The sequence below is a fragment of the Microcaecilia unicolor genome, chromosome 2 (genome assembly GCF_901765095.1).
Source record: "Microcaecilia unicolor chromosome 2, aMicUni1.1, whole genome shotgun sequence".
In the NCBI taxonomy this organism is placed as follows: domain Eukaryota; kingdom Metazoa; phylum Chordata; class Amphibia; order Gymnophiona; family Siphonopidae; genus Microcaecilia; species Microcaecilia unicolor.
In genome coordinates, this window is record NC_044032.1 from 93,755,655 (window position 1) to 93,783,627 (window position 27,973).

At 42.4% G+C, this 27,973-nt stretch overlaps 2 protein-coding genes across 2 annotated transcripts; both read right to left on the minus strand.

The window, feature by feature from the left end:
• Positions 1-2,028: 2,028 nt before the first annotated feature.
• On the minus strand, positions 2,029-12,672 carry MCIDAS (multiciliate differentiation and DNA synthesis associated cell cycle protein). Its single transcript, XM_030192273.1, has 7 exons — positions 12,528-12,672; positions 12,312-12,390; positions 11,920-12,029; positions 7,309-7,381; positions 6,818-7,041; positions 6,346-6,456; positions 2,029-3,008 (listed from the first exon to the last, which is right to left on the minus strand). The coding sequence occupies exons 1-7, from the start codon at positions 12,624-12,626 to the stop codon at positions 2,541-2,543; spliced, it is 1,164 nt and encodes a 387-aa protein (XP_030048133.1). The 5' UTR covers positions 12,627-12,672; the 3' UTR covers positions 2,029-2,540.
• A 3,002-nt stretch (positions 12,673-15,674) lies between these two features.
• On the minus strand, positions 15,675-27,969 carry CCNO (cyclin O). Its single transcript, XM_030192274.1, has 3 exons — positions 27,616-27,969; positions 26,552-26,737; positions 15,675-16,542 (listed from the first exon to the last, which is right to left on the minus strand). The coding sequence occupies exons 1-3, from the start codon at positions 27,967-27,969 to the stop codon at positions 16,054-16,056; spliced, it is 1,029 nt and encodes a 342-aa protein (XP_030048134.1). The 3' UTR covers positions 15,675-16,053.
• Between the last annotated feature and the right edge of the window lie 4 nt (positions 27,970-27,973).

Sequence of the window (27,973 nt, forward strand, 5' to 3'; positions counted from 1 at the left end):
AATGAATGAAACTGGATTCTTTCTGCATTCACTGTAGATTTTCCAGAACATTTACATTTAGTGGCGTAGCTATGGGGGGCCACAGGGACCTGGGTCCCCTCAAATTGGCTCTGGGGCCCCTGGTTTGGCTGGCAAGGCTCCCCAATCCCTGCCAGCTGAAGCGTTTGTCCCGCGCTGGTCTCGCTGCATCGCCTGCCTTGCTCTTCTCAGTCGCGCCATGCACGCTCATTTTAGTGAAACTGATCATGTGCATGCTCAGTTTCATTAAAACAAGCATGCACGGTGCGACTGAGAAGAGCATGGCAGGCATTGTGAGACTACTGCAGGACAAACACTTCAGCTGGTGGGGATTAGGGACCCCCGCCAGCCAAGGTATGATGATGCAGCGTTGGTGGCGGCGGGGGGATGTGCAACGGGGAGGCAGGCCAAAATGTGCACCCCCACTTTGGGATCTTCCCCCACCCCCTCAAGCTCTGGCTACGCCACTGTTTGCATTGTTTGCAAAGACCAGGAGAACACTTTGGGACCAGCAGCCAGAGCTGTTATGCCTCATTCTCTTTGCTACACTTCAGCTCTGATGTCAATGGCACTTATTTTTATTGCCCTACTGGGAATATGTAATGCTATATGATGATAATAAATGTTCATATACGGTAAGTCCCTAACCCAAATAGCTTACAGTCTAACCCCCCAGATTCCATATATGGCACCCAAATTTGCGTATGGATTGAAGATGTGTGCACAAATTAATTAGCTAACAAGCCACTAACTAGCAATAAATTGATGTTGACAATCAATAATTGCAGTTAATTGGCATTAATAAGATTTTGCACGTGCATCTTCCTGCGTGCTATTCTGTAAACCCATGTGCCTAAATCTCCTAGCACGCAACTCAAAAGGAGGTGTGGTAGGGGTGTTCCAAATGTTTGCACACAGACCGCTATTCTCACGTCCAAATGCCAAGAATCGAGTGCCAGCATTTACACCAGGTTTCAGCTGGCGTAAATACTGGCACAAATACGGGTGCGGGAATGAGCTCTCAGTGCGGTTCTGTAGAGTGCTCAACATGGAACACTCTCCACAGAACAGCACTCCATACAGATTTTTTTCTGGGTGCCATTTACTGAATCAAGGCCTAAATGTATACCTAAAGAAATGGCAGACAAAAAGGGAAAATTTTAAATTGCATGCATCCTTGTAAAGTCCATGGGTATATTTTGCCTGCTGTTTTTACACCAGTACTCAAAGTGAAAGTACACACATACTTTCACTCAGTGGTGGCCCTACCATTAGGTCAACTGAGGTGGGGGCCTCAGACGGCACTCTTCTGAGGTGGCATCACCCCCTGCCCTTCCTTCCCCAACCCCCTTACTCAAACTTTTCTTGTGTTTTAAAAGGTGACGGCAGCAGTGACTCCTATAGGTTGCCCTGCCGCTGGTTCTGGCCCCTTCTTTCTACTGCAGCCCGCCTCTCTGATGTAACTTCCTGTTTCCTCAGAGGCAGGCCATGAAATACCTATAGATTTTTAAGAAATGCAAATTCATGTGTCTCCACTACAATGCATTATGGAACGATGCATGTACTCAACCAGAATCATTTTCAAACAGCTGATTCACAGGGGTAAAATGCTTGTAATCCATAGGAATGGTTCTCCTCCTTTCGGGAGGCAAGCAGGATCTGAACAGGGACGGCCCAAGGCAAGATGCCACCTGAGGCAGGACTGAGATACCGCCACCACCATCCCCCCTCTGGGCCAAGTTCTGGCATCTCTCCCCCCCTTCCTTCCTCCACCCTGTTCCCTGATTTTACCTTCTATTTGTGTTTTTTAAAAAGCCGCTGGCAACAGCAATTCCCATATGATGCCCTGCCGCCGGCATCAGCCTCTTCTGTACTCTGGCCGCCTCTGAGGAAACATGAAGTTACATCAGAGAGGCAGCCGCAGTAAAGGGAAGAGACGGGTGCCAGTAGCAGGGCAGCTTATGGGAATCACTGCCGCCACCGTCTTTTAAAGCTATGAAACTGGTCCCACTCAGCCTGTACCCAGCCCTGCAGAAACATGAAGATTACATCATCAGATAACAGCAAGATTTGTTTCATTCCTACAATAATCTAAATTTAATAAATACAGGCAGTAAACAACTCAAATATTTCAATAAAGCACTTCATCATGTCAAAATATAAATCATAGTGCAAGAAGCAGCTTAAACAAGAAATAATCTCCATGTACAATATTGGTAAAAAAAACTTCTAGTAGATATTATGCTGTTTCATAACAGATGCAGAGTCAGGCAGAAGGTCAAGAAAGGCCTCTCCTGAGCATAGGAGCCAACTTTTCAAAATTATTGGGAGTGCTAAGCCCAATGGAAATAACCCCTCCCTGGACACATACAAGGAATTTTCTCAATATTGGGGGTGCTCAAGCACCCACAGCACCCTTACAGCTGTCCAACTACACCGGCAGTGCCAAGGAGTGAAGGCAGTGTGAGCTCCTGTATGGTTTTCAGTAGAAGGGAAGAGCCACCGTCTTTCACTATTCATTCTCAGCTGGGCACCCATCGAAATTTGTAGCCCCCATTGCTTGTCCTGATCATGAATGCATTGCCCTGTGGGAAAGCCAAAGTCCGAATTGTGCAGTGGTCTCTGATGGAGGTCCTGAAGCCCAAGCCTTCTTCCAAATCACTGTTACTCAGGTTCACTGAACTCTGCCCCGTGCAAGTCTGCAATCCATGAAAGGCTCCGTGCATATTAATGGCTGGGCACTTTCCTCCACTACAATCAGGGGCGCCTGGATTCTCCACGTGCAATTTTGTACGTTTATTGTCCATGGGATCAATTGTCCGCAGAGCTGCATAACATTTCTCTGTAATCTCCCTCAAGATTTCATCTACCTGTTTTCCATCGTGGTTGTTGGCATAAAGTTCTTCTATGCTTCTTTTGGTTGGGCTTTTGTTAATAAAAAACTCGGCAGGAACTTTACCGTCTTCTTGTGGGCGGTGGCTCATCAATTCCTGTCTCAAAAAAAATAAGGTTGTCTTTAATCAGTGATCAACTGTAATTTAGTGTATCTCAATTTTCTGGGTGTCTTTTTACATGGGAGTTTAAAAAATAATCCAACAACAACAACACAAAAACAGGTGACAATGGTATCTAAGCTTTTAACACAAATGCCTGCATTATTTCGAACGAAGCCCATTTTGTTCAGAGGGAGCTTTGTGATAATAATGCGGGGTTTCCATGTTGAAAGCCTAGCACACATTCGTGAATAGGGTTAGGGTTATTCTTGTTTATATTTTGATATGTTCTCAGACAAAATGGGCCAGAGTACTTAAAGAATAAGTTAACCCTTTACACACCTTTAGTACCTCAAAGGTCTTCTCAAGGAACAACACTATCTGCACCCTCATCAAAAGAAATTGTACAATGTGATACCCGCCAGCGAGCCTTCTCAGGAGTAGCCCCCATGCTCTGCAATTTACTCCCAGAAGGGCTACATCTAACTCAAGACTACTTCTACTCCAGAAAGCAGGTGAAAGCCTGGCTCTTCCCCCAAACCTTTAATACATAGAGTGAATAACTATGCACCTGGACTAGCTCGCTACACACACTGTAACTTAGACCAGTTCCTTATATCTTGCTTAACTGTACGAAAAACTTACCTATAGTTTAACCACCCATCTATTTATCCCAGTTGACTCTGACCCACCCATCTTGTCCCCATCTATTTATCACATGGTAAGCTATGTTGTAGAAAAGCCTTAACATCATATGTATGTTATTTGAATGTTCTAATGTGTGCTTATTAGATGTTTCATTAGTATTATGCTAACATCACATTATATCTCTGTTATTTGAATTTCAGTGCTGTTAAATATGTATATTTTTCATACTGTTTCATGGTGGTCCTATTATTAAGTTTTAGGGACTCTTACTAAACCGTGCTAGCGATTGCAGGCATGGCAAATGCTTCGCAGCCTATTCATTGTGAATAGGCTGCATCGCATTTACCATACGGGAATTACTAGCGCAGTTTAATAAAAGAGACCCTTAATTTGCAGTTTATATCTGGTAAACACTAAAAGTAGAAGAAGAGAACTGAGACTCTAAATCTGTGCTAATCCAAACTATAATGAAGAGTCCAGTAAAATTCTGGGACAAATATACTATCTGCTTTTAATTTTTCAATTTTCTCTTTTTTTCTTGAAATTTTTCTGAAAAAACGAGGAAAAGACCTCAAAACGCCCAACCGCTTACTTATTGATTTTCGGCGGCTTTAAATGGGAGCGTGGAGTTCATCACAGGTCATAAAAACCTCGTATTTCTTTATTTTCTTTATCCTTATAAAAAGTTTTTCTTATATCTTGATTGACCTCTTCTTTGAAACTAGTCAGTTTAACCCATATATATATATATATATGTGTGTGTGTGTCTCCGCACTGTAGACAATATTGTATTTGAAGCAAAAAAGTCGAGCACTTATCTGTTGCCCAACGGCAGCCACATCCGTTTCACTTGATTGGCTTCATCAGGGGCTGCGCCTTGATGTTTCATACACCAAGGATAACTTTCAAATTATTTTTTGACCTGTTGACAGTTGGCTCAACAGTGCTTCAAACTGTTCAGCCAACTGCCAACAGGTCAAAAAATAATTTGACAGTTATCCTTGTATCCTTGTGTATGAAACGTACACAACTAAAGGCTCTGCTGCATTCTCCACTCTGCCTCAGTAACTTTATTCCCCTTTGGTACAATATCACAATATAAATGATAAATAGTCATAAATAAACAACTGTAATCCATAGTCCCTGACAACAGTTGTTCTAGTCTCTTCTGCGCCTCATACAGATCCATCATTTTTCTAGACAGCTGATGATAAATGGTAAAACTTTCATGATAATTGATGGATAACAAACAGAAAGTAGAAAGACACTACCTTTATGAAGAGGTTCATAAAACTCAATCAATAAATAAATAAATTGGAAGCTTGATATAAAAGCACCCTCTGAAGGTGACAGTGAGAATTACATCAACTACAATAGATTTTCTGACCATTAGATTTAAAGTTGCAGTTCTGTTCAAAGTTTTCAGAATATTGTTCTGCCCAGTCCTTAGCTCTTTTGTTTCCTCCATTCATTTGGATTTGGCTCACATCTTTTTCAATTGTGTTTCAAGGCAAGATACATTCAGGTACTGTAGGTATCCTAAAGTGGTGTTTGTCTCATTTTTCATATAAGTTTGTCTATGTTGTCATGCTTTATTTTTTAAAAAGTACCTGTTACTATGCTCACACCTCTCTATTTTTGAAAATCACTTTGGGGCCCTTTTACTAAACGGTTGGCATGTGGCAACAGGCTTGCCATGCGCCAATCCGTAACTACCACAGGAGCCTGGCAGTAGTTCCCACACCCAGCGGGTATCATTTCCAGTGCTACAAAAATATTTTCTATTTTTGTAGTACTGGTGCTTACAGCGCTGCCTGGTTACCACCGGGTTAGTGGAGGAGCCCTTACCGCCACCTCAATGGGTGGTGTTAAGTGCTCCCCCCTCCAAATGGCCACGCAGCAAGCGGTTCACTTACCGCATGGCCATTTCTTTTCCCAAAAAAAAAAGACAGCCTTCTACCCACTGTGGCAAAAGGGGGCCCCATCGCACGTCAAAAACACACACTGATGCTAGCGCAGGCCCCTTTTTACTGCAGCTTAGTAAAAGGACCCCTTCATTACAGCTCCTTCTTAAGCATTTCATTCATCCTTACATTTGCATTTATCACTGTGGTGCCTGAATTCGGTTTCAGTAAAGATCAGCACAGCAACCCCTTCATTCTCCTAGGCCACAGCTTCCCAAACTGTGGGTCTGGACCCCAAATGAAGTCGCAACTTTGGTGGGCTATCCATAGGTGCATTATCTAGGCCCCATAACTTTGGGACTTATCTCTTTGGTAGGGCCAACCCAACCATTAGGCATGACTAGGTGTTTGCCTAGGACAGCAAAGAGCAGCTGCAGTCAAAGCTACACAATAGGTCCTGACAGCCACACAACCTCAAAGAACCATCAGCTGGCCCTTTAACCTGTAGTTTTATAGGATGGTTGTGTGATGATTGTTCAGTTTAATTAGCAAAACCTTGCAGGATCTCAGGCTAGAGGCCTGAAAGTTAGATGAGGGTACCCAACCACCTTTGCACCCCCTCTGCTGTTTGCAATTAAATAAAAAAAACACAGAAACAAAAAGAAAGCCCTTTTTCTTATATAGATTTGGAATTTCAGGAGAGAATAGCATTAAATGCCGTTAGTGCTCACGTTTAGGGAATCCCCAATCCGTTCAAAACCCCTGAAGACGAAAAGACTTACATCAAGCACCGAGGACAGATGTTTTGCTTGGTTTGCAAGTTCCTTCAGCTGGACGTTTCTCTCCTTCAAGGAGGCGATCTCTTCTTGTTTCTCGGTTAGTGTCAAGTGCAGCTGTGAATGAAAAACGGCATCAATCAGGCTTCAAAATCTGCACATTCTCTACAGGGACAGGGAACAAATTCATCAGCCCTTTGGCCTGCAGTAATCGCTGTCTTATTATTATTTTTTTTTTTACAGAAGCAATTCTCCAAAGTTGCGAAACTGCATTACCGAACGAATACGCCATTTCCAGAAGATGATTCTGCTTGACAAAACTACCTGTTGCTTCTAAATAAATAGCTGACGCTCGAAATAACTCAAATATTTCCTCGGGAACGGCCAGTTTTGAAGGCAGATCTACAGTTTCTCCTAGCACTTGTGATTCCGTTTGCAGCAGGTTTCAGAATACCCTGAACACAGTCAGCCTCCTGACCTGGTTATTTTCCACCAATGCATCCCCCAGTGCTTTCTGGTTGTGATCTGCCAGGTCCCTCCAGTATTGCTCGGGGAAAGTCGTAGTCTGCAGACCCACGTGCAGCAGATTAGTTTCTGCCGGAAGAACGGAGTTAACCATGCAGGGCTCAAAAGCGGACACATCGCAGGGAGGTACGTTGAAATCCACCGCGCCCAGGGAAGGCTGCATCAGAGAAGACGGATCTAATCATAGAGAGGGGCAAAAAGGAGAAAGTATCATAAGAAAGCAGCGTCTGCGTCCCAGAACAACAAAAGTACTTGAATTACACAGGTTTCTAAAGATGCTCCCTCCACCCCAGTCAAACAAGAAAATTATGCACGTGCACAAAATGTTATATTTGCCCGTGTATATCATTAGCATCATGCGTCTACCAGGCAATCACCGCAGTGTTTTAAAACGTCATTTAAAAAATGCTTGTTGATCTTATCGTGATAATTTTTTCAACTTACCAGACATCAAGTTATCAACAACATCCCTGAAGTCTTGGAGACTGAACTCGGGGGAAGTTTGCAGGGAACGATTCTAAAACAAAAATACAGGAAACATTACTGTAAAGACCAGAAAAACCCAACTACAGAGCCGCCTATTGCTTTTAGCTACTGAATGATCGTGCAATAACGATTTATCTTAAAATATATGTATGAATATATAGATATATATATACACCTGCAAATCAAATCCGTAAGATGCAAATTGAATTTGACAAGCTTGCACTGCCATGGTAATGGGGTTCTGCTAGAAAGGAGATATGTTTGCGACGATTCCAAATGAAAACGCTTAAGTTGCCAAGTTGCTGATTTGTCCTTTTAGTATGTCATCTTTGCCATTGATTATACATAGGCAGCACAGCGAGGAGACGAGAGTGCAGTGCACCCCGGGGTGTTGGGTGGCAGTGTGTGAGTTGCAGGGATCCTGACAGCACCTGTAGTGCAGCAGCGTCTCTCCCTCAGGACAGCTGGACCCTCCCTGCTCGGTTCTCATTGGTCGACGACTCGCTCCGCCCTCTCTCAGCATTCCTGGGCAGCCCACAGTGATAGATTTACCTGAGCGCAGCACTAGGGTCTATTCCCACGGTGGGTAGTGAGTGAGCTGCCCCAGCCCCTGACTCCATATCACCCCGGCAGTCCTACACAGCGCTGCCACTGCCCCACATCTAGCTATAGCGTCTCCCCTGTCTCACCTTCGTACCCCAATATAGTGCTACTCCTACCTCATCTCCACACCCAATATAATGTTATCCCCATTCCACCTCCAAAACTCAGCACAGAGCTGCTTATGCACCACAGCAAATACCCCTGGCATAGTGTTGTTCCCATGGGCGGCAACAGTTCAAAATGGTTGGAGGTACCGAACGTAACACCCCATCCCTGGACACAAATGAAGAAGTTTGCTCAATATTGGAGGTGCTCAGCATCCACTACACCCGCACAGTTGGCTACTAAGCCCCCTCCCCCAAAACTCTCTGCAGCTGCCAAGCACAGAGCCACTGTTTTCCCCATGGCTCAATGCCCTACTCCACTGTCACAGCAGCCCTACATTCATGTACATGCTATCCACCTTATATCCAGGCAGCACAGTGCTAACGACGTCCCAGATGGTGTAGTCTCATACTAAGGCCCTATGGTCTTTATCTGCCCCCATTTGTGTCTGTTTCTTTGCATGCACAAGCACCTATTGTCAGTTTCAGGCTTTCTCCTGCTCCATTCACTCAGCCTCCGCATCCAAAAGAATTCGAGAATATCTTCCACTCATACAGCTCTCCAGTACCCACCCCACTGCCTATTCAGATATCTTCCATTTCACCCGACCACTCCAGGTTTTAAACTTACAGCCCAAAGCTATGTAGTATTTGTGGCTCATGATTCCATTTTGAAATCAGTGCTACAGGTCCCATAGTGCACCGGGATGCGGTTGGCAGAAATCCAGGACCGGGTAAAAAGTCTCCCTCCTGGAATGGGTAACTTGGCAGCTCTGCGATCTACCCCTCAAATATCGCTTTACCCCTTTTCCACTGATTTCAATTCTCGCCTTCTTTTCAGGTTTCCTTCCGAGCTAGGATGTCTCCGCACCATTCAGAATTTCAGATGTCCTTATCACAGTAATTTAGCTATTCGTTAAACATACAATTCCTTATTTCATGCACTTTGAGCACAATCTTTTTATATATGCGGATCTTTTACCTTATAAATTGTTCGTGCGGGGCTCAGCTGCACGGAGAAACGCAACCTGTGGGTCTGTGCAGTCTTTTCGTCCTGATAATGCTGATATTACTCAATAATTTTGACTAGTTGCCTAGTAAAAAGTATTGAGTAATTTTACTAGGTAACTAGTCTCGAGTTTAATGCATAATTCTCCAACCAGCCAGATAGGCAATGAAAGTTCTTTTCTGGTATAGAAACTTGCATGAAACAAAACTAGATTGATCTTGACGAAGAGGACAGCTTGGCATGAGTAAATTAAAGCTTTTGACAGTAATTGTATCGACATTAACAACTAAGTCCTTCCCCGACAGTATGTGTTACCAGTAGCATTCCGGTCACTTCTTTTCACTTAAGAGCATTTGACAGAGCCAGAATTTAATCTCCTACCCAACAAAAGAACTGGTGCTCCCAGGTAAGAATTAAGTTGTCCTTTCAGTCTGCACAGGTGTTCCCTCACATTGCATAACATAAGTTCTCCTTTTATAAGAAGGAACTTCCGGATCGTTTAGTAAATAGATAATATCTATACCTGAATGTAACTTTCCTTGAGTTACCAATGAAACAGAATGCGCTAAATTATTTTTTTTTTTTAAGTATGACTTGAAATCTAAACAATAATAAAATGCACATTCAAAAGGGGATTATCACTATTCCACCCAAAAAGCATAACTTCACGTCTGACCCTGAAAGATGTAATATTAAGCAAGTTTAAAATTAGTTCAGAATTTGAGGGTATTGAAAAATTGGTTTTGGTACAACGTTTGCCAGGTTTGTGACCCTTTCCTTCCTAAGTTTAGCGGTTATGAAAACAGCCTCTCCCTAAGCAGGTAATGTCCTCCACGCACCTGTTTCGGGCTCCCCTGGCTTTGCACTGCTTCCTGCTCAGCCTTTATCCCCAGTCACTCAGAACCAAACTCTGGAGAGGGGAGGCCATGGGGAGCAAAAACTTTAAAAACACAGTACTATGGCGAAGGGTGGTATTCCCACCCACCACTGCACAGGAGACCTAGTTCTATGCCCAGTTTGTGTTGTTCCTCAGGAAGAAATGGGGCTGAGAGGAAGAGATCGGAAAGGGACTTGTAACCAGTAGGCAGCACTAACACAAAGGGATGAAGTTATCAAGGTGGGCTACCGTTAAGAGTGTTATTTTACTGGCAACCCCAGATATTAGTAACTAGGTTTCATTACATAAAACGACCTGTACCAGAATAGCACAGTTGGTGGTAAAATAACTCGTCTTAATGGTAGCCCACCTTGATAACTACGCCCCTTAGTGGCCAGTTTCAGGAGCCATTCTCTGCGGATGCTGGCAAGGATTGTAACTTCAATAACCCGACCAGGTTGGTCGGGAGGGGATAATGAAAACGAAAAAAAACCCTGGCTGGCAGGTGAACTTGAAGGCTGGTGACAGGTTTGGCTGGTAAAGGTTAACTCGGATTGCAACAAAATCCAACAGAAGCAGGAGGAAACTGTTGACCCAAAATTAAGAAAAGAACAAGAAAACAGGGATGCGGAAATTTGTCTTCCTATTATAGAAACAGGAGAGTTTTTGGAAAGATACCTTCCAGGCAGTTTCAAAGCATCATATAAAGCAGATTGTATTGAACATTGCTTTAGGTACATCTGTGGCAGGATTATTATAATGATTGCCAGCCTATCACATATACTGTAAAGTTACATGTAGTCGGCTTTTTTAATGGCATAACAGTAAGCAAAGGGACATTTGTGATGTTTGCAGAGATTTATGACCATTACAAATTATGTATAAAATCTTGCCCTATAAACTGTAATATCTTATGGCTAGATTCTGAACAGTTTTATTGCAATTCAAGATCTATCCAATCGCAATGAGTTCTTTTACTGTATCTGAACACTAAAAACAACAAAAATTGTCCAAATATCAAAACTCACGAGCCACTTTACAATAAATAAACTGAAAGTTAAAACGTAACAAAATAAAAAAAGTCCAAATGTCAGGAATTTCCTGAATACCACACATTTATGAACGGAAACGCTAGGTAATACGGGCCTCATTCGCAATGGCGTCCTAATCGTTAGTGCTGTTATCGCTATACTGTACTAGTCGCTTAAAAACATGCTTACATGTGGGGAAAGATAAAAGTGAATAAAAAAAATGTACAATTCAAGAGTTTATTTCTGTTTTTCATCAAGCACAAATGTCCTCACATAACAGTTTGCTGTTCTGAAGACACTGCCTATGACTACTAATGCAATTTTCCTTATTGTCAATACAGGAAGCCAATGTTTTCCAGGTTTCTCATAAACAAATGTCAACAAAAAAAATGTCCCAAACACAGGTATTTATAAATTGATGTGTACTTGTAAAAACTTAAGGAACCAATCCCGTGACCTAGGGCTGAACCTGGCTTTTGCTGCTCCCCAAGCCAACAAGATGTGAGGTGAGATGCAAAAGATACTATTCACAATACCCAAGGTTTGCGGGGCGGGGGGGGGGGGGGGGTGGGACAGAGAGTGACAGTGCTTAAGATCCAACCCAACAAGGACATCCACTGCCATGATCCACTAAAAAAAAAAAAGGCTGAAACCAACACATTAAACTGTTTCTCTAAGGCAATTTTTCTTCTATATCTATTTTATTCCTGATCTGTTACTCTAGCAGTTTTGAGAATCAGTACAGAATAAATTAGTTTGGTTTAACTATTTCCGTCTTGAGTTCGATCCAATGCTTAAAACTACCCACAACAAGATCTTGAACTATGTCTGGCTAGTATTTATGAATCAATCTAGACTGCAAAATAGCACCGACAGTTAAAGAGTAGCAGATCGTTGCTAGAATAACGATCTCTGTGAAGTTATGCAGGAGTTGTCAGTTGTTACCTGCTGGGTGCTGGCATTACTACTGGAGTCCTGCTGAAGAACTGAAGTACAGTCTTGTTGAAGAACTGAGGTACAGTCGGCTAGATCTTGCCAATCAATGGTAGAAAGTGCTAGAAAACATACAAAACTTTGCAGTGATATTTACAAAACAAGTTAGCATATGTATCTGCGTAAACAGATTGACCGCAAATAACTTCAGTCGGTTGCATTACAGATCATCTCTGATTTTCTGAAACACCACTCAAACTGAATCCTGTCTAAGAAGAAATGTATTCCTTTTAAGAAATGGTGTTAAAGCCACGGATTTTGCTGCTTTATAAAGTATGGGGAACGGGTTCAACCGTAGAATATCTTTGCATGTTTTTTTTTTTTTTTTTTAGCAGAAAACTCACCTGAATCTACTGTATCAGGAGACTGATCAATATAAACTGTTACTGGACTATTATCGCCAAATATCCTCCGTGTTACACTCTAAAAAAAAAAGTAAATAAAAATAAACAAAATATAACGCTTCAATTTTTTTTTAGCATGGCAGTTAGGAATGTGAGATAATCTGCTTATTATCAGCATCCTTAGAGGGGAAAAGTTAATCATCCCAAACAACACACCTTTTTTTCGGGTTTCACTTGCTTTTTAATTTGTCTACTGGCTAGATCCAGGACCCTATTTGGACACAGTTGATCAAAAGCTTTTCTTCTGTTCTGCATGGTGCCTATTTCTAGTTTTTTAGCACCTTTGATGAGGCTTTAGACAGCAAAGAAATCGCCCGAGCGGGGCAATAACTTTTACTATTTGGTCTGAGTGGGATGTGCCTCCCCCTGCTTAAAGGAACAGATGGGATTTTATATTCGAGCAACCGCTGGCCGTTATTTCCGCGCCGCTCCAATCGGAGCTGCAGTGGCGCCAAAGGAAACCAGTCTCCAAGCGAAAGAGTACCTGCCTGCGCCTGCGGGCCCGGGAGAAGCGAGCGCGCGAGCGCCGGACATAGCGGGAGGGGCGGGGCCTGGGGAGGGGACGAGCAGAGGAGCGGGGCAGAGAGCGCCAGAGGTGGCGCCTTCAGCTAGCGCGGCACCGTGCGCGTCCCCCGGGAGTTGCGGACGCGCACAGGGCGCCCTTTCTGCTGGGCTTGGCGGGCCAAACAGTGAACGTGCGCCTCGCTGTTCCCCTCTCGAGCTTTAGCCGCTACTTTGCGTCAGAAAGGTGTTGCGAGCTATGAAAGTTGCGACGTACAGTCGGAGAAGGATTAAAAAAATACATATGTAGACAGTTGTAACTGAAATCAATAAGGCGTTGTGAAACGTGACTATTTTCACATACAGATTTTTGGGTAGGATCGTCTCTTTTTGAGATGTCGGGGAACTGAAGTCAGTAGCTTCTACCTTGTGATTAGAGTTACAGGCAGCAAAAGATGATGTAAAGCGTGACCTATGCAGTCTGAGTGATAAAAAATGTAAACAAACCACAAAGATATAAAGTTATAACATGTTATTGCACTAACTACATATTTTTGATTAGCTTTAGAAGTTAAAACCTCTTTCCTCTTTTCAGTAGAAGACTTGTGTTTTTTTTAATTATTATTTAAACCATTAAAGTGAACGAACACTGCAACAACATCTTGTAATGAAGTTTTCTATTGTTATTGTTTTATAAGTCATTTCTTTCCACTTTTTACTTTAATCACTTTCATACCAATGAAGTTACCAGAATCTGTCTTTTGATGGGGTTCAGTTAAAGATAATGCAACTCCCAGCGGTTCTAGTTGTCTTTGGCACTAATGCAGGCTGCAGCAACAGTTTGAACTTAGCATTACACGTGATGCTAGCAGGACCATTTATTTATTTATTTGTTGTATTTGTATCCCACATTTCCCCACCCATTTGCAGGCTCAATGTGGCTTACAATATTCCGTTATGGCATTCGCCATTCCAGAATAAAAGAAACAATTGATGTTACATCATGAATACATGGATGACAATATCGAATTAGCTTACAAAGTTCAGTTATGGCATTCGTCATTCTGGAGTAAGTGATAACATTAGAGTTGCATGGAGTACATGGATAACAATATAGAATTAAGCATACGGGTATAGCAAGACAGTGTTAAGAGTGTAGTTCAAGTGGTATTGTGTTATCATTAAGTTATTGCTTCAGAAAATGTGTAATAATTATTGAGAGGTGCTTGCTTCCCTGATCTGTCCTGTCCATGCCGTGTGCCCTCTTACCTTTACACAATTCTTTCTCCTCGATTTTCTTCTGTTGTAGGAGCTGTGTTTTACCATGGTTATAATGCGCTTGTTGGTATTTTCTTAACTATCTTAAAAATATTAAAATAAAACATGAAATGTCTGCAACCAATAACGTTCTTATTCCTCCCCTATTATTTTCGTTTTTGAACTCCTCTATCCCAAACTCCGATGGGGTGAGTAGCTGAGTACCTGCACGGTGAGCCCTGGGCGAAGATCGTAATGCAGAATTTGTCGTAGATTTACTTTGCTAAGGATCAAAGCCTAAGGTATTTTGAAAGGTTTATCAAAATCAAACGCTGTTTTTGGTCTGCCCCAAAAGATTGGCATGCCGTGTAAGATTAAAACAACTAGAAATTAACCAGTCAGTGTGTTTATATTGTTCTGTATTTATTGTTTGTTAGAGTATGATATTTATATTTAGAGACTGTTGCATTGGTTGAATGTAACCGTATGATAAGTATTTTGCCAGGTGCAGTGAAAAGGCAGCAGACCATACGAAGACGGGAGCCCAACTCCTTGGAGTAAATAATGATTTGAAGGTGGAAAGCGTGGAGGCTACTAGAGTCTGGCCGAGCACATGTTAAATAATAATGATGAAAGGAAAAAAAAAGTAAGATTCGCCGAGATTTTTACACATAATGAAGTACAATTTCAAAACGGATATGCAGAATATAATTTATTTCCAGTGAATTCATATCAGAAAATTCCTAAAAGCATTTTTTATTTGGGAGGAAGACTTCGACCATCAGTCATAAAATGGAAAGAATTTCACACCTTAAGAGCAGTCCTCGCAACCCAACCAGAACATCCCAAAATCTGTAGGTACCTTGGCAGAAATCCTAGTCATCTGGAAACTCAATAATGAGACGTTGGTTGATTTATATACTATCCCGTTATTTACCCTTTAACCACATGACTTTACTGTACTAATTATCATGGCATTTACAAAAATCAATGTAAAAAGCAGTGATCGCTGAAAGGTTTTCTTTTCTGTTATGCTCAGATTAAAGTTGGTAATATTGACTGTGAAAGATGCCAGTCCAGCATGGATTTGCTAGCGCTGTATTCAGTGAAATCAGCGTACGGGTGTAAATTAATCCCTCCCTGGGTTTAGTAAATTCTACTTTCACAAAATCAGTGATGGCCACTTTTGAACAGATTCGTTTAAGTTGATTAAAGATTATTATAAAAACATGTTGATATTACTAAAATCATATTGTTATACCTTTTTTAATGTGTGGTTTTGTTCTCTCCTAGGTAGTTTTAATTTGTATTAAAAGAAACGTCTACCATCTTGGTTTGTTCTGTTCTATGTCAAAGAACCATTAATGGTTGGTCTTGCACAAGTACAAGGATTTTTGCAAGTGCTCAAAAAACTCAATATGTAGACAAAAATATATACAAAAGCTTAGAAATTATCGTGCCGTTATTAAATTTTACTGTTAAAAGGACATTTTATTTTTAAAAGAATGCATCAAGAAACGAAATAAATAAGTCTATACACTCATCCTAGTAACATAATTTTTTAACAAAGGTTGAACAAAATTATTATAAACTCCAGTTTCAGTGCATTAACAATATACAGTACTTGTTTAAATATAAGTAACGTTTATGCGTCTTCATAAAAAGACAGTATAGTTGATCAAGTCTACATTTGTTTTAGGCAATACGTATTGCACTACTCCTTCCTAATATTCAAGTTTAAGCAGCGACAGAGGAGATGAATACTGTTATTTTAAGAGGTATGTGAGATTCTCTCCATAATCTTTAACGTTACAGCGTTTGAAAAGCAGAAGAAAAAAAGAATCGACTTATTCTTTCCAACACACATCGCTGCTTTTAACACTATAACAAAATGATTTTACAGTTCAACTTTTTTCCTTCAGTTTTAGCTTTCAGTTTTCACATGCTTTTTGGAAAGTTCAAGAGGCAGCAAACGTGGTAACGAAGTTCCGTTCAGGGACACAAGTAGCTGAAGCTTTAACATACAGTCCTCTATAACGCTGTCCGAATAACCACTTACACGCATATCCATGCGTTTCTGGTGACCTAACATCCGATCAGCCAGACCCAGACAGCAAATGCCCAGTAGAGAAGGAGGATAAGTGTTAAAGGCGTAATCTGCCAGGCTCAGCTCTGCCACCCCTCTGGCCATTGCTTTGGCATCGATTGCTTCGGTGAAGTCTCGATCACAAGCTTGGCTGTGTTGCACCCGCAGGTGAGTGAAATGCTCCAGAAAGAAGTTTAAAGTGGGAGCTCCAAGATTGAAGTGTAACTTGAGCAGGATAATGCACTCCAGATTACAGAGCTGCTCCCGGGAGAAGGCGTGGCAACAGAGAGCCAACAGCTGCTTCACCCGGGGAGGATGCACTTCCACCTGAAGGGAAGGGCAGAGAGATATTAACATCTGCTTCCATGAGGCTGCTCCAATCATGATTTCTACAAACAAACAAGAATTATGAAAACAGCCTTTAAAATTCAGCATTTTTTCATTCTGCTGACAACTTTTGTTTTACATTATTTTTGTATAATCCAATTCTTGTAAACAATCATAGGCCAGTAGCAATAAACAAACCTAAGCCCAAATCATGACCAATTGAGAACATTAAAAAAAAAAAATAACAAAAGAAAACAAAACCTGAAAAACAGAAGCCCTTAACTAAAAAAGTAGCTCAAATCATTTTATTTACTATTCTTTCAAATGCTTCAGAAGAAAAAAAATGAAGTGATAAGTAGTAGTAGTAGTAATGAATTTAGGGATCCTTTTAAAGGTAATCAATAGAAATAAAACAAAAATAAAACATTTAAAAGAAAATAAGATGATACCTTTTTTTATTGGACATAACAATACATTTCTTGATTAGCTTTCCAAGGTTGCCCTTCTTGGTCAAATCAGAAATAAGCAAATGTTGGTAGGTGATAGTATATATAAGTGAAACATCAAAGCATTTCAGTGACAGTCTAACAGGATGAGGGTGGATAGGTGAGAGACAAGAAGAGTTGGGTGGATGAGGGACAGGGAGATATGCATGGAGATGGGAGGGCAACAAAGCAGTACAATTTTATGGTTTATAATGGGCTAGAAAACCCAGATCTTTGTTAAGTCCTGTCTGATGGGTGTCAAAATATTTAATCATTCTAATTTCAAAGGTCTTATGTTCCTGTATTGTTTTAAAGTTCCCTTTCAGGATTCTTACCATGAAATCACTGGTACGGTGTTCTTGTTTTGTAAAGTGCTGCCCCACAGAGGTGACATCCTGATTGGTACTAGCATTTTTCATATGGTGTCTATGTAAATTAAATCTCTTCTTTAGCATCTGACCTGTTTCTCCAATGTAGCAGCCCTCATTGCATTTTTTACACTGAATGATATATATACCACATTGGAAGATGAGCACGTGAAGCATTCCTTAATGTTGAATATTTTTCCTTTGTGAATGACCGTGGGGTCCTGTGAAATGTTTTGGCATAGTTTGCAGCTGGATATATTGCAAGGATGTGTGCCATTCTCTTCTTTTTGAGTCTGTGTTGGGAGCTTACTTGTTTCCTTTTACAAAGCAGTGCTACCAATGAGCATGTGCTGAATGTGAAGAAACCAATGGAAACTGAATGGGCTTCCTTGAATTGAGAACACAATAATCGGTAGTACCACTTTGTAAAAAGAGCCCTTCTTTTATCATATAAATTACTAGTGATGGTCAGATCCTTTTAAAAGCCCTTTTTCTGGGTTTTTATTGTATTACATCCACTTTTGATGTTGTGCTTGGGTTTTCTTTCTGTTATGTGCTATTTATTTGCCCTTTTACTAAAGCTTAGAATTCACTAATGGAATTAGTGTACACCAAAGCAAATTTCATGCTAAGCGCTATTCTATAAACAGCGCTCAGAGTTGGGCACCATTTATAGAATAGCATTTGGCACTGGGAGCCATGCCCAATTTTAGGTGCAAGAATTTATACCAAGTAAAACCTGGTGCAAACTCTTGAGTCTAAATAACATGCGGCTCTCTCTTATTCTATAAAACTGCATGTAAATTCTTTTTGCACAGATCCGGGCACTTAAAACGTGTGAGTAAATTTTAATTTATGCCAATTAGTGCTGATAATTTATTATTAGCACCCAATTATCAGCAGTAATTGGCTTGTTATTTAATTGCACACGGATATTGGGTATGCCCAAATTTCCACACACAATTTTGAGCACATATATAGAATTAGACTGTAAACGCCACATGCTAATTCCAATAGCACTTGCTAAGCTGTAGTAAAAGGGCCCCTATGACTATACCCTTTAATACCCTCCCCCCCGTCCGCTCATATTGTAATCAGGGCCAGCTCAAGGATATCTGACACCCTAAGTGAACCTTCAGCTGTGTACCATCCTCCACCAAGAGATGGTTCAAGGCTCTCCCCTCCCATGTGCAGAATCTCCCCTTCCCTACACCTCTGTAGTCCAGCATCCCTTCCCTTTCTTCCCCCCTACAAGGTATTCAACATCTCCCATTCCCTACCTTCCGTCTCCCATGATGTTTAGCATCTCCCCTTCCCTTGCCTACTCTATCCCTTCCATCAGCAGCAACACCATGGCAGCCAGCATGTCTAAAGAATACTCATTAGGACTAGTGTGGGGCATTGAGCATCATGCATGTTCACCTGCAAGGTCTTGCTCCCTCCAAAACAGGAAGTTTGGAGGGGCAGGATCCAGCAAGCCTTGAATATCTGTGGATGCTCAAGGCCCTCCATCAACCATGATGCGGCAGTCATTGGTGCTGCCCCCTAAACTGCGCTGTCTTAGGCAGGTGCCTAGTCTACCTTGTAGTGTGCCTGACCTAAACTGCATTAAGATTTTACATGGTGTGGATTAGAAATTGGCTATTGGATAGAAAACAGAGGGTATGCTTAAAATGGTCATTTCTCTCAATGGAGGAGAGTGAACAGTGGAGTGCCACAGGGATCAGTTTTACAGCCAGTGCTATTTAACATATTTATAAATGATATGGAAATCAGAATGAGTGAGGTGATTAAATTTGCAGATGACACAAAACTATTCAAGGTTGTTAAAACATGTGTAGACTGAAATATTGCAGGAACACCTTAGGAAATTGGAAGACTGGGCATCCAAATGGCAGATGAAATGTAATGTGGACAAATGCAAGGTGATGCACATTGGAAAGAATAATCTGAATCATAGTTACCTGATGCTAGGGTCCACTTTGGGCCTAGAAAAAAATCTAGGTGTCAATGTAGATAATACGCTGAAATCTTCTGCTCAGTGTACTGCGGCAGCAAAAAAAAAGCAAAGAGGATGCTAGGAATTATCAGGAATGGGATGGTGAATAAGACTGAAAATACTATAATGCCTCTGTATCGCTCCATGGTGTAACTGCACCGTGAGTATTGCGTTCAGTTCTGGTTGCTGTATCTCAAAAAAGATATAGCGGAATTAGAAAAGGTTCAAAGAATGACCAAAATGATAAAGGGGATGGAACTCCTCTCATATGAGGAAAGACTAAAGAGGTTAGGACCCTTCAACTTGGAAAAGAGACGGATGAGGGGGAGATATGATTGAGGTGTACAAAATCCTGAGTGGTGTAGAACAAGTAGAAGTAAATCAATTTTTTACTTGTTCCAAAAGTAGAAAGACGAGGGGATACTCAAGGAAGTTACGTGGAGATACTTTTAAAACAAATAGGAGGAAATATTTTTTCACTCAATGAATAGTTAAACTCTGGAACTCTTTGCTGGAGGATGTAGTAACAGCGGTTAGCGTATCTCGATTTAAAAAAGGCTTGAACAAGTTCCTGGAGGAAAAGTCCATAGTCTGCTATTGAGACAGAAATGGGGAGTCAACTGCTTGCCCTGGGATTTGTAGCAAGGAATGTTGCCACAATTTGGGTTTCTGACAGGTACTTTTGACTTGATTTGGCCACTATTGGAAACAGGATACTGGGCTAGATTGACCATTGGTCTGACCCAGTATGACTACTCTTATGTTATCAGATTCCTGCATACCATTCTGACATGGTTTAGAACGGCACCCCATTCATTTGTGCCCTTCCCTCCCCAGTAAATGGGAGCAAACTGGTTTAAAGAATCTAATAATGCACACTCATAAAAACGAATTTAAAAAAGCATAGCAGCATGTGATTTCTAAATCTTTCTAATATAATCTAATATGAATATTTTTATTCTGCTTAACCAGGTTGAGGCTCAAGGTGGATAACAAAAGAAAAAATTGGGCAAAAATACCAAGAAATAAAAATTCACACACTGTGTACGAAAGCATAGGAGACCTAAAGGTTCAGAACTATCTCCTCAAAAATGAAACAAAAGAGGCAATATCATACTGATCTTTACCTTAATAAATTAGCAATTGTCTATGAAGGGACCTTTTTACTAAACTGAGCTAGAATCTGGCTTTAGCTCAGATTCAGCTAAGCATAATTACTACTACTACTATAATTGCAGGCTTTTAAAAAATACATATTTTGTTCTGTTCACATGTTAATGCGAACCTTAGTGATGGTACCAATAAAAGGTTAACAGTGGATCACTTACCACCTCCTATTTAGGAGGCAAGTGCTCCTGTGTTAACTCCAAGTTAGCATGCATTAATGCGAATGCACTAGCTCAGGGTTGTCCAACCTCAGTCCTCAACAGCCACAATCCAGTAAGGTTTTCAGGATTTTCCCAATAAAGATGTATGAGATCTATTTTCACGCACTGCCTCCATTGTATGCAAACAGATCTCATGCATATTCATTGGGGAAATCCTGAAAACCCAACCTGGCGAGGGCCAAGGTTGGACCCCCTGTACTAGCTGGTTAATGCTTCCCTGCCTATAACATGCCCTCTCCCACAAAAATTACACAAAAAACTAAAAAAAAGCATGATTAACACACACTGACAGGCAAATTACTGCAAAATGCTTTAACTTGTTTTACGGTAAGCCTTTCCCCCCCTGCATTTAGCATGCATTAGGATTTAATGTGGTTTAAAGCACCTCAAAGTTTGTTGCTATGCCTCACAGGACTTTTAAATAAAATGGCAATTGAGCAGCTATAGCCTGATCTAAGGGAAGAATTCCACTTATCCAAAATATGCAGACTGGTGCACTAAAGTGGAAAGTGACTTCACAAAAGCAGGCTTCTCGCTGAAAACAGCAGATCATAAGAAAAGCCACCAGACTTTGAAAAGTCACTTTGCAAAAGTGGGCTTCATGTTAGTAAATTTATAGTCTGCTACATGTGAAAGTTTATGCAAGTTCCCAGTTAAGGAGCTACTGTGATGCAAAAGCACACAAAGTAGCACATTAATGAGAAGTATTTGCAAAAATGGGTGCCTGGAAGGATTCATGAGCCTCTTCTACCAAAAAGAAAAATAAATAAATATCTATACCTTAATGTAATTAGGTGTCTGTCTTTATTGTCTTTGTGGTGACTTCTGGTTCAAGAGGTAGCTAGCCCAAATTCCAAACCCCTCCCCTGCCTCACAATGGGATATAAGCTTAAAGAAATCTGATCTCCTGGTAGAAGCTGTTCCCCTACTCAGAATCCTCTCTGATCTCTCCTTCTTGACCACAGACTTCCCTCCAAAGTACCAGGTCCAGTCAGTAGCTGGATGATCCAAGCACTGAGGGGGAGGGGAGGAATCATTTTTCAAGATGGTGACACCAATACTGGAGCAATTGAGGATCACTCATGCCCTCAACTGGAACTAGCACTTTGGTGGTGAGTCAGGGTTTTGAGAATGGGAGAAGAGGGCCAATAAGGGTCCTGAATTTCTTTACTGTTTGCTTTAGTTTGGGGTTTGAATGACCCACAAACAAATTGAGATCACCACGGGGTGGGGGGGGGGGGGGGCCTCTGAATCAGTGCTACTGCCATCTCACAAAGTGAGGTATTTTTTAAGTTCCTCATGCATTTGTAAGGCCAAGAATTTGCAACATTCCCAGTCTTGGCAACACATAAGAAATTTCCCATGAATTTAGTTACGGATAAGTGGCTGCTAACTCATAAATTATTTTGCAGGTTACAACATAAAAACCATATGATGATTGCTCTGTTATAGGGGAAGTGGAAAATCTTTTTGTTGATGAGGCCAAACAAACCAATCTCCAAACACTACTCCCAAGCTCTAGTTGCTGATGCTGTATTTGACAAAATATTGGTGGGGCCATGGCTCCCATAGCCCACCCCATTCTACTGCCAATGAATGCCCTGTTAGTCCATTCAAGAGGTTGTTATCTTGTTATCAAGCTGCGTTATGGGGAAAGAAATATGGGTTAGGGCTCAAACAGGTGACGGCTCCAACACTCGCTTCAGTGTCCTGACTCATTATTTAGGTCACCCTATGGTACAAAGTAATGAGATCAAAACAGGGATGGACTGACCATACTGGCAACCAGGCAGTACCCGAGGGCCCAGGACTATGGAGGGGCCAAGTGCTTCCCTCTCATGTGCCTGATGTGCAACGGAACCAGAACCTCTGGAACCAGAACCAGGACGCCCCACCTCCTCCCCCTCCTGCACTCCAATCCTCAAACCCCCTTCGCAGGCAGGGGCACCGGCAGCTAAATCGGCCATCTGCTGCTGACGCTGGAACTTCTCTCTGCCACGCCCGCAGGCTGCCCCCTTCTGACATCACTTCCTTCTTCCACAAGTATGTGCCGCGGCAAAGGGAAGTTCTAGTGTCAGTGTCAGACAGCTTATTTAGCTGCAGGACAAGAGGAAATGGTCAGTGGCAGAGGGAGGCAGCAGGACCATGGGGGGGGGGGGGGGGAGGCAATGGTCCTCATTGCTTGGGAGCCCAGACCACTCTGTCCACCCCTGGATCAAAACATGCAAATGTATGTAATGCAGCAAATTACTATGTAAATACTATAAAACTGGCTTGCAGTGAACATCAGGTGCACATCACAAGCTGCATTATAGTGAAAAAAAATTACCCCAGAAAAAAGCTGGAGGTATTTTACTGCCCAGGAAAATTGGGCTGCCAAGCTGTGGCCCAATGCTTCTGGGCTGCATCTTAAAGGGATGGCATCCCTACAACATAATTGTGGATGGTAGAGCCTGAACGAACCCAGGATCTTCGGTTTCTGCCAAAACTGAATTTGCGACCGAAATTGGCCGCTTGGTTTTGGCAGAAACCGAAATCATAAATGAAACTGCTGCTCCCCCTCACCCAACCAATAAAGCTCTCTTCTGAGTCTCTTCCACAATCAATCTCTGCCCCCCATCCCACCCGTAGGCCTTCCCTGGGCCTACATTAGGAAGCTCTTCAGGAATGAACTCCACTCGTTCCTGCCCTATACTGCTACTCCCTACGCAATACTTCCAGCAGACGTTTTACAAGACTGTTGCGGGAGATCCCAAGAGCCATTTTGCGTTTGGAACCAGCACAGGTAGGGAAGGAGATTTAAGGCCTGGGGAGCTTCCATTGTGGGTGAACTTCCTGGGGGGGGGGAGGTGTCATTACTTATGGGCCTTTCAGTTGGGAGGTTATGTTATGGATGGGTGCATTGCCCATAACTATAACATAGTAACATAGTAGATGACAGCAGAAAAAGACCTGCATGGTCCATCCAGTCTGCCCAACAAGATAAACTCATATGTGCTACTTTTTGTGTATACCTTACCTTGATTTGTATCTGTCATTTTCAGGGCACAGACCATATAAGTCTGCCCAGCACTATCCCTGCTTCCCAACCACCAGCTCTGGGACAGATTGTATAAGTCTGCCCAGCAATATCTTCGCCTCCCAACCACCAGCCCCGCCTCCCACCACCGGCTCTGCCACCTAATCTCAGCTAAGTTTCTGAGGATCCATTCCATCGGAACAGGATTCCTTTATGTTTATCCCACGCATGTTTGAATTCCGTTACCGCTTTCCTCTCCACCACCTCCCAAGGGAGAGCATTCCAAGCATCCACCACTCTCCGTGAAAAAATATATTGTAGGGATGTTGATCCCTTAAAAATATACTACAAAGAGCACTGCAGCAGCTTGGTGGCCCAATTGAATAACACTGTTTACAAGGTGGCTCGCAATCAGCATTATTCCTTTTATACAGCAGTGAGCAACCTGTGGTACTGAGATACCACAAGTTAGTGACTCCCCTGGTAACTCAAGGTGCAGCAAAATCTTTCCTTTTACCGTACCTTGATAACTACCCTCAGATACATAGGAAGGGCCACTTAAGTATGGGCAAAACCCAACATACCGAAGGACAATAAGCAAAAGCAGCCTTAAATTGTTCGCACATTGGATTAGGCCCTGAATACCAAAACTCCTGCTTGACCTGCTGAGGTGTGCTCTGCAAAACCTGTCTGGTCCTCTTTCCTCATGGCCAGCTGCAGGACACACATTTAAAGGCATGTCATCCCCTGCTGCCATGAAACCAGTCTCACGATGAATCGATGAACCCTTAGATTTTGACTGGTCCTATGACAGCAGGAAATGATGCACAGTTAAATTTGTTTCCTGCTGTTGGCCAGGTGAGTTTTAGTAACAGCGGCCACTCAGGGTGACTAGAATAGAGCCTATGGTGGAAATCTCTCAAAAGAGAGAAGGAAGAAAGTGAAAATGGGGTTAAACTGAAGGGAAAAAGTGATGAATGAGGAAGGAGAGAAGGAAAAAAGGAGAAATAGTTGAGGGAGGGGAGGGAAGGGTAAATAAGAGAGTCAGCAAAGAGGTAGGAAGGGGTAAGAATTTAGACCGGAGGAAAGGATGAAAAGGGGGATAGGGAAGGGAAGAGAAGTCTCTGGAGGGAGGGGTAGATCTTCAGTGGCTGGAAAAGGGTTCAAAGGCAGTGTAAAGAGACAGATAACAGTGAATGGAGTGACAAGCAGACAAAAGGGCCAAGTCTGTGAAGGAACGAGAAAGCACGAGAATATAAATGAGATGGAAACTGGATTTGAGTGTAGAAGAAAGAAAAAATGACCTGGATAGGCTAAGTGACAGGTAAGGAGTTGAGGCTGGTGAGGGAATGAGACTTGGAGGAAGGTAGATGAGGGTTGGAGGTTTAGGACGGGGGGGGGGGGGGGGGTGAATATAGTGGCTGGAAACTTGGGGGTGGTGCTAAGGACAGGGTGAAAGACAGAGGGGATGATGAGAAGGCTAGGGAGGGGTAAAAGTGAAAGATGGACAGCTAGTAGGTAGCTTAGAGGTGAAAAGAGGGAGAACAAGGGGGTAAAGTCTAGCTGTGAGTGGAAATGCAGAGCAAAGAGAAGTTAAGAAAAAAGATGAAAGGGAAGACCAGCATCAGGCAGGTGAAGAGAAGACAGAAGGAAACAGAAGACATAGAAAGGAGACCCTAGAATAGAACTTAGATGAGTTACACAAGAAAAGTGGAATTGAAATTTCCCGACAACAAAAGTAGAAAATAAAATGTAATTTTCAATTTTTTTTAGGGACTGCACAATATCAGATTTGAGAAATGTGCATATCTACTGTTTTGTATTTTGCAAAGCGGAAGAGGAAATGTGTTTCTCTTTCTTTTTTTTTTAATTGCATGGCTCATATTCTGGCTTCTTGGGATTTCAATTTCAGTTTTTGTCTGCATATTTGTGGTCTCTTATTCTGTATTAGGTGACATCTGCCTATGTACAACATGTGTGACCAAGATAAAGAATTCTGATAGTGTATAATTCATGAGTAGGGATCTGTAGCAACTTTCTAACATGAGGTTTATTCATGTTCTAGCATCAGCTGTAATATTTACCTCATAGATTATACTGGTGGTATTTTGGTAGAGCAAGTTCTGAGTGTCTTTTTGTAATGTTTTGTATTTCTTCACAGTGTGTCTGGTATTGGCTGTTACCATGCAGAAAAAAATGTCAGCTTCTGATGTTGTCTTAATAAATAGCAAGGGAAAACATTCTAGTTCTGCTCTGCACTCACTGTTGGGGGAGTTTCTGTGAATGCAGGATGTTCATACAGAACTTGATATGCAGGATTTATACTGTAGTGCTGTCCTATCTTGTACAGACCCCAGACTTAACTCCCACATAGGGAAAGCTCAATAGTTCAGGGTATGTTTGTCCCAGCTATTTATCTTTCAAAAGGGTTTCCATATTTCAATATGTTTATACGCAAAAGCAAAAAATTTAAAGGTAATGGTGTATCCAGAAATGATTTAGCATTTACCGGATGTATGATTTGGAGGGGGGGGGGGGGGGGGGATCAATCTGGAAAAATATAAAAGGGGACCTTATCCATGAAACTTTGATCAGAGTCCCATAAGTGGTTAAAGCTGCCCTGTACATTGACCTTGTTTAACTTCCCTTACACAGTTTTCCACAAAAACAAGGGCATGCTCTTTTTTATTTTTATAGGAAGGAAATGTCAGTGTCTCCTGAGGATGGAAGGGGGGGTATATCTATCTTACCTGTTTGCAAGCAATTAGGAGGGCAGTGACCCCCAACAGTTGAAAGCAATCTGCAGCCACTGGGGTGCAGGCAAGGAATCTATCCAATATATTGACTGCCAGGCAGAGAGATTCAAAACTGAGACAGAAGTGTCTGTGAACTGGAATCATCCAACTGATGAGTTTACAGCGAGACTCCTCCTTCACCTGTCAAAAACCAATCCATTGGCATCAGTAAAAAGCAATCAGTGGCCAAGTCTGTCCACCCATACCACCCAGCAGAAACTATACCAGGTACATTGACTGTGACAAAATCAGAGTTGGTGTCAAGGTGGTGGGCAAACCTTCAGCCTTACACTTCCCTTCTCAATTAGCTTTCAGGCTCTGTAGCCTGCAACTCCTCCACCATTTCAATAATTAAACTCAACAATCTTATCATTCACACAAACATCCTATAAAAATGCAGGTTAAGGTAGCTGTTGATTGTTCTTTGATTGTGTGGCTGTAAGGATCTATTGTTTTGTTTGGACCAGCTGCTGCATAGGCCACCGCCTAGTCTTGCCTAATGCTTGGGCCTGTCTGGATGAAATATATGTGGTGCAGGGGTTCTCAAACCAGTCCTCAAGACACACCCAGCAGTCAAGTTTTCAGACTACTCACAACGAATATGCATTAGATAAATTTGCATACGATAGAGCATGCAAATATATTTCATGCATATTCATTGTGAATATCCTGAAAACCTGACTGACTTACTATGCCCAGAGGTCTGGATTCAGAACCCTTGAGGTGGCGGGCTGCATACGAAAGCAAATGAGGTATCGGGGCATCACCCCTCAAGTTTTCCTCCACATTCCCAAGCTACCCACATACTGTCTTTAGGTTTCTTGGCTGATGCCAGTTTGGCTGCAGCCTTCTGTCCACTGGTAGGGGTTACCAGCTGGCTCCAGATCATCAGAATCAGACTAATGCTGGCCAGTCCTGGTTTTACATGCCTCCTCCGTGCATACTATGGGATTAAAGGCAGGTCTGGTCCCCGTGACCTGGAGCCAGTTGATCTTTGAAGGCTGCCTGACTACCCCTACCTGCGGCTGGTGCGCCAGGGAGTCCGAGCTCAGGAACCGGCTCTCCCGCTCCTTCTGGAAGCAGTACCACGCCTGCCCGTAGTCCCGGAAGATGCTCAGTTCCAGCTGCTCCTCTTCCTTAGCCCGCCGGGCGCCCGCTCCCGTCTCCGGACTCGCTTCGTCTGAGGAAGGGCTGGGGGTGTCGAACAGATCGGCGACACCCGAGTCCGATGAGCTGTACTGGCGATAACGCGGTTCACGGCTCCGCTTCAGCTGGGCTCTGCAGTGGGCGCTGCTGCAGGGGCTCCCCGGCCGCTCCTCCGGACTCCGCGCCCACACCCGCTTCCTTTTGCCGGGGCTCAGGGCGCACGTCATGGCT

Excerpts from the sequence above, each read along its gene's own strand:
- CCNO (XM_030192274.1), bottom strand. The coding sequence starts at position 27,969 with ATGACGTGCGCCCTGAGCCCCGGCAAAAGGAAGCGGGTGTGGGCGCGG. Across the intron at positions 26,738-27,615 it reads CCCTGGCGCACCAGCCGCAG|GTGAAGGAGGAGTCTCGCTG; the intron begins GTAGGGGTAGTC and ends GGTTTTTGACAG. Across the intron at positions 16,543-26,551 it reads TCCTAATTGCTTGCAAACAG|GTGGAAGTGCATCCTCCCCG; the intron begins GTAAGATAGATA and ends CCTTCCCTTCAG.
- MCIDAS (XM_030192273.1), bottom strand. The coding sequence starts at position 12,626 with ATGCAGAACAGAAGAAAAGCTTTTGATCAACTGTGTCCAAATAGGGTC. Across the intron at positions 12,391-12,527 it reads AAGTGAAACCCGAAAAAAAG|AGTGTAACACGGAGGATATT; the intron begins GTGTGTTGTTTG and ends TTTTTTTTTTAG. Across the intron at positions 3,009-6,345 it reads ATCTGTCCTCGGTGCTTGAT|GAATTGATGAGCCACCGCCC; the intron begins GTAAGTCTTTTC and ends TTTTTGAGACAG.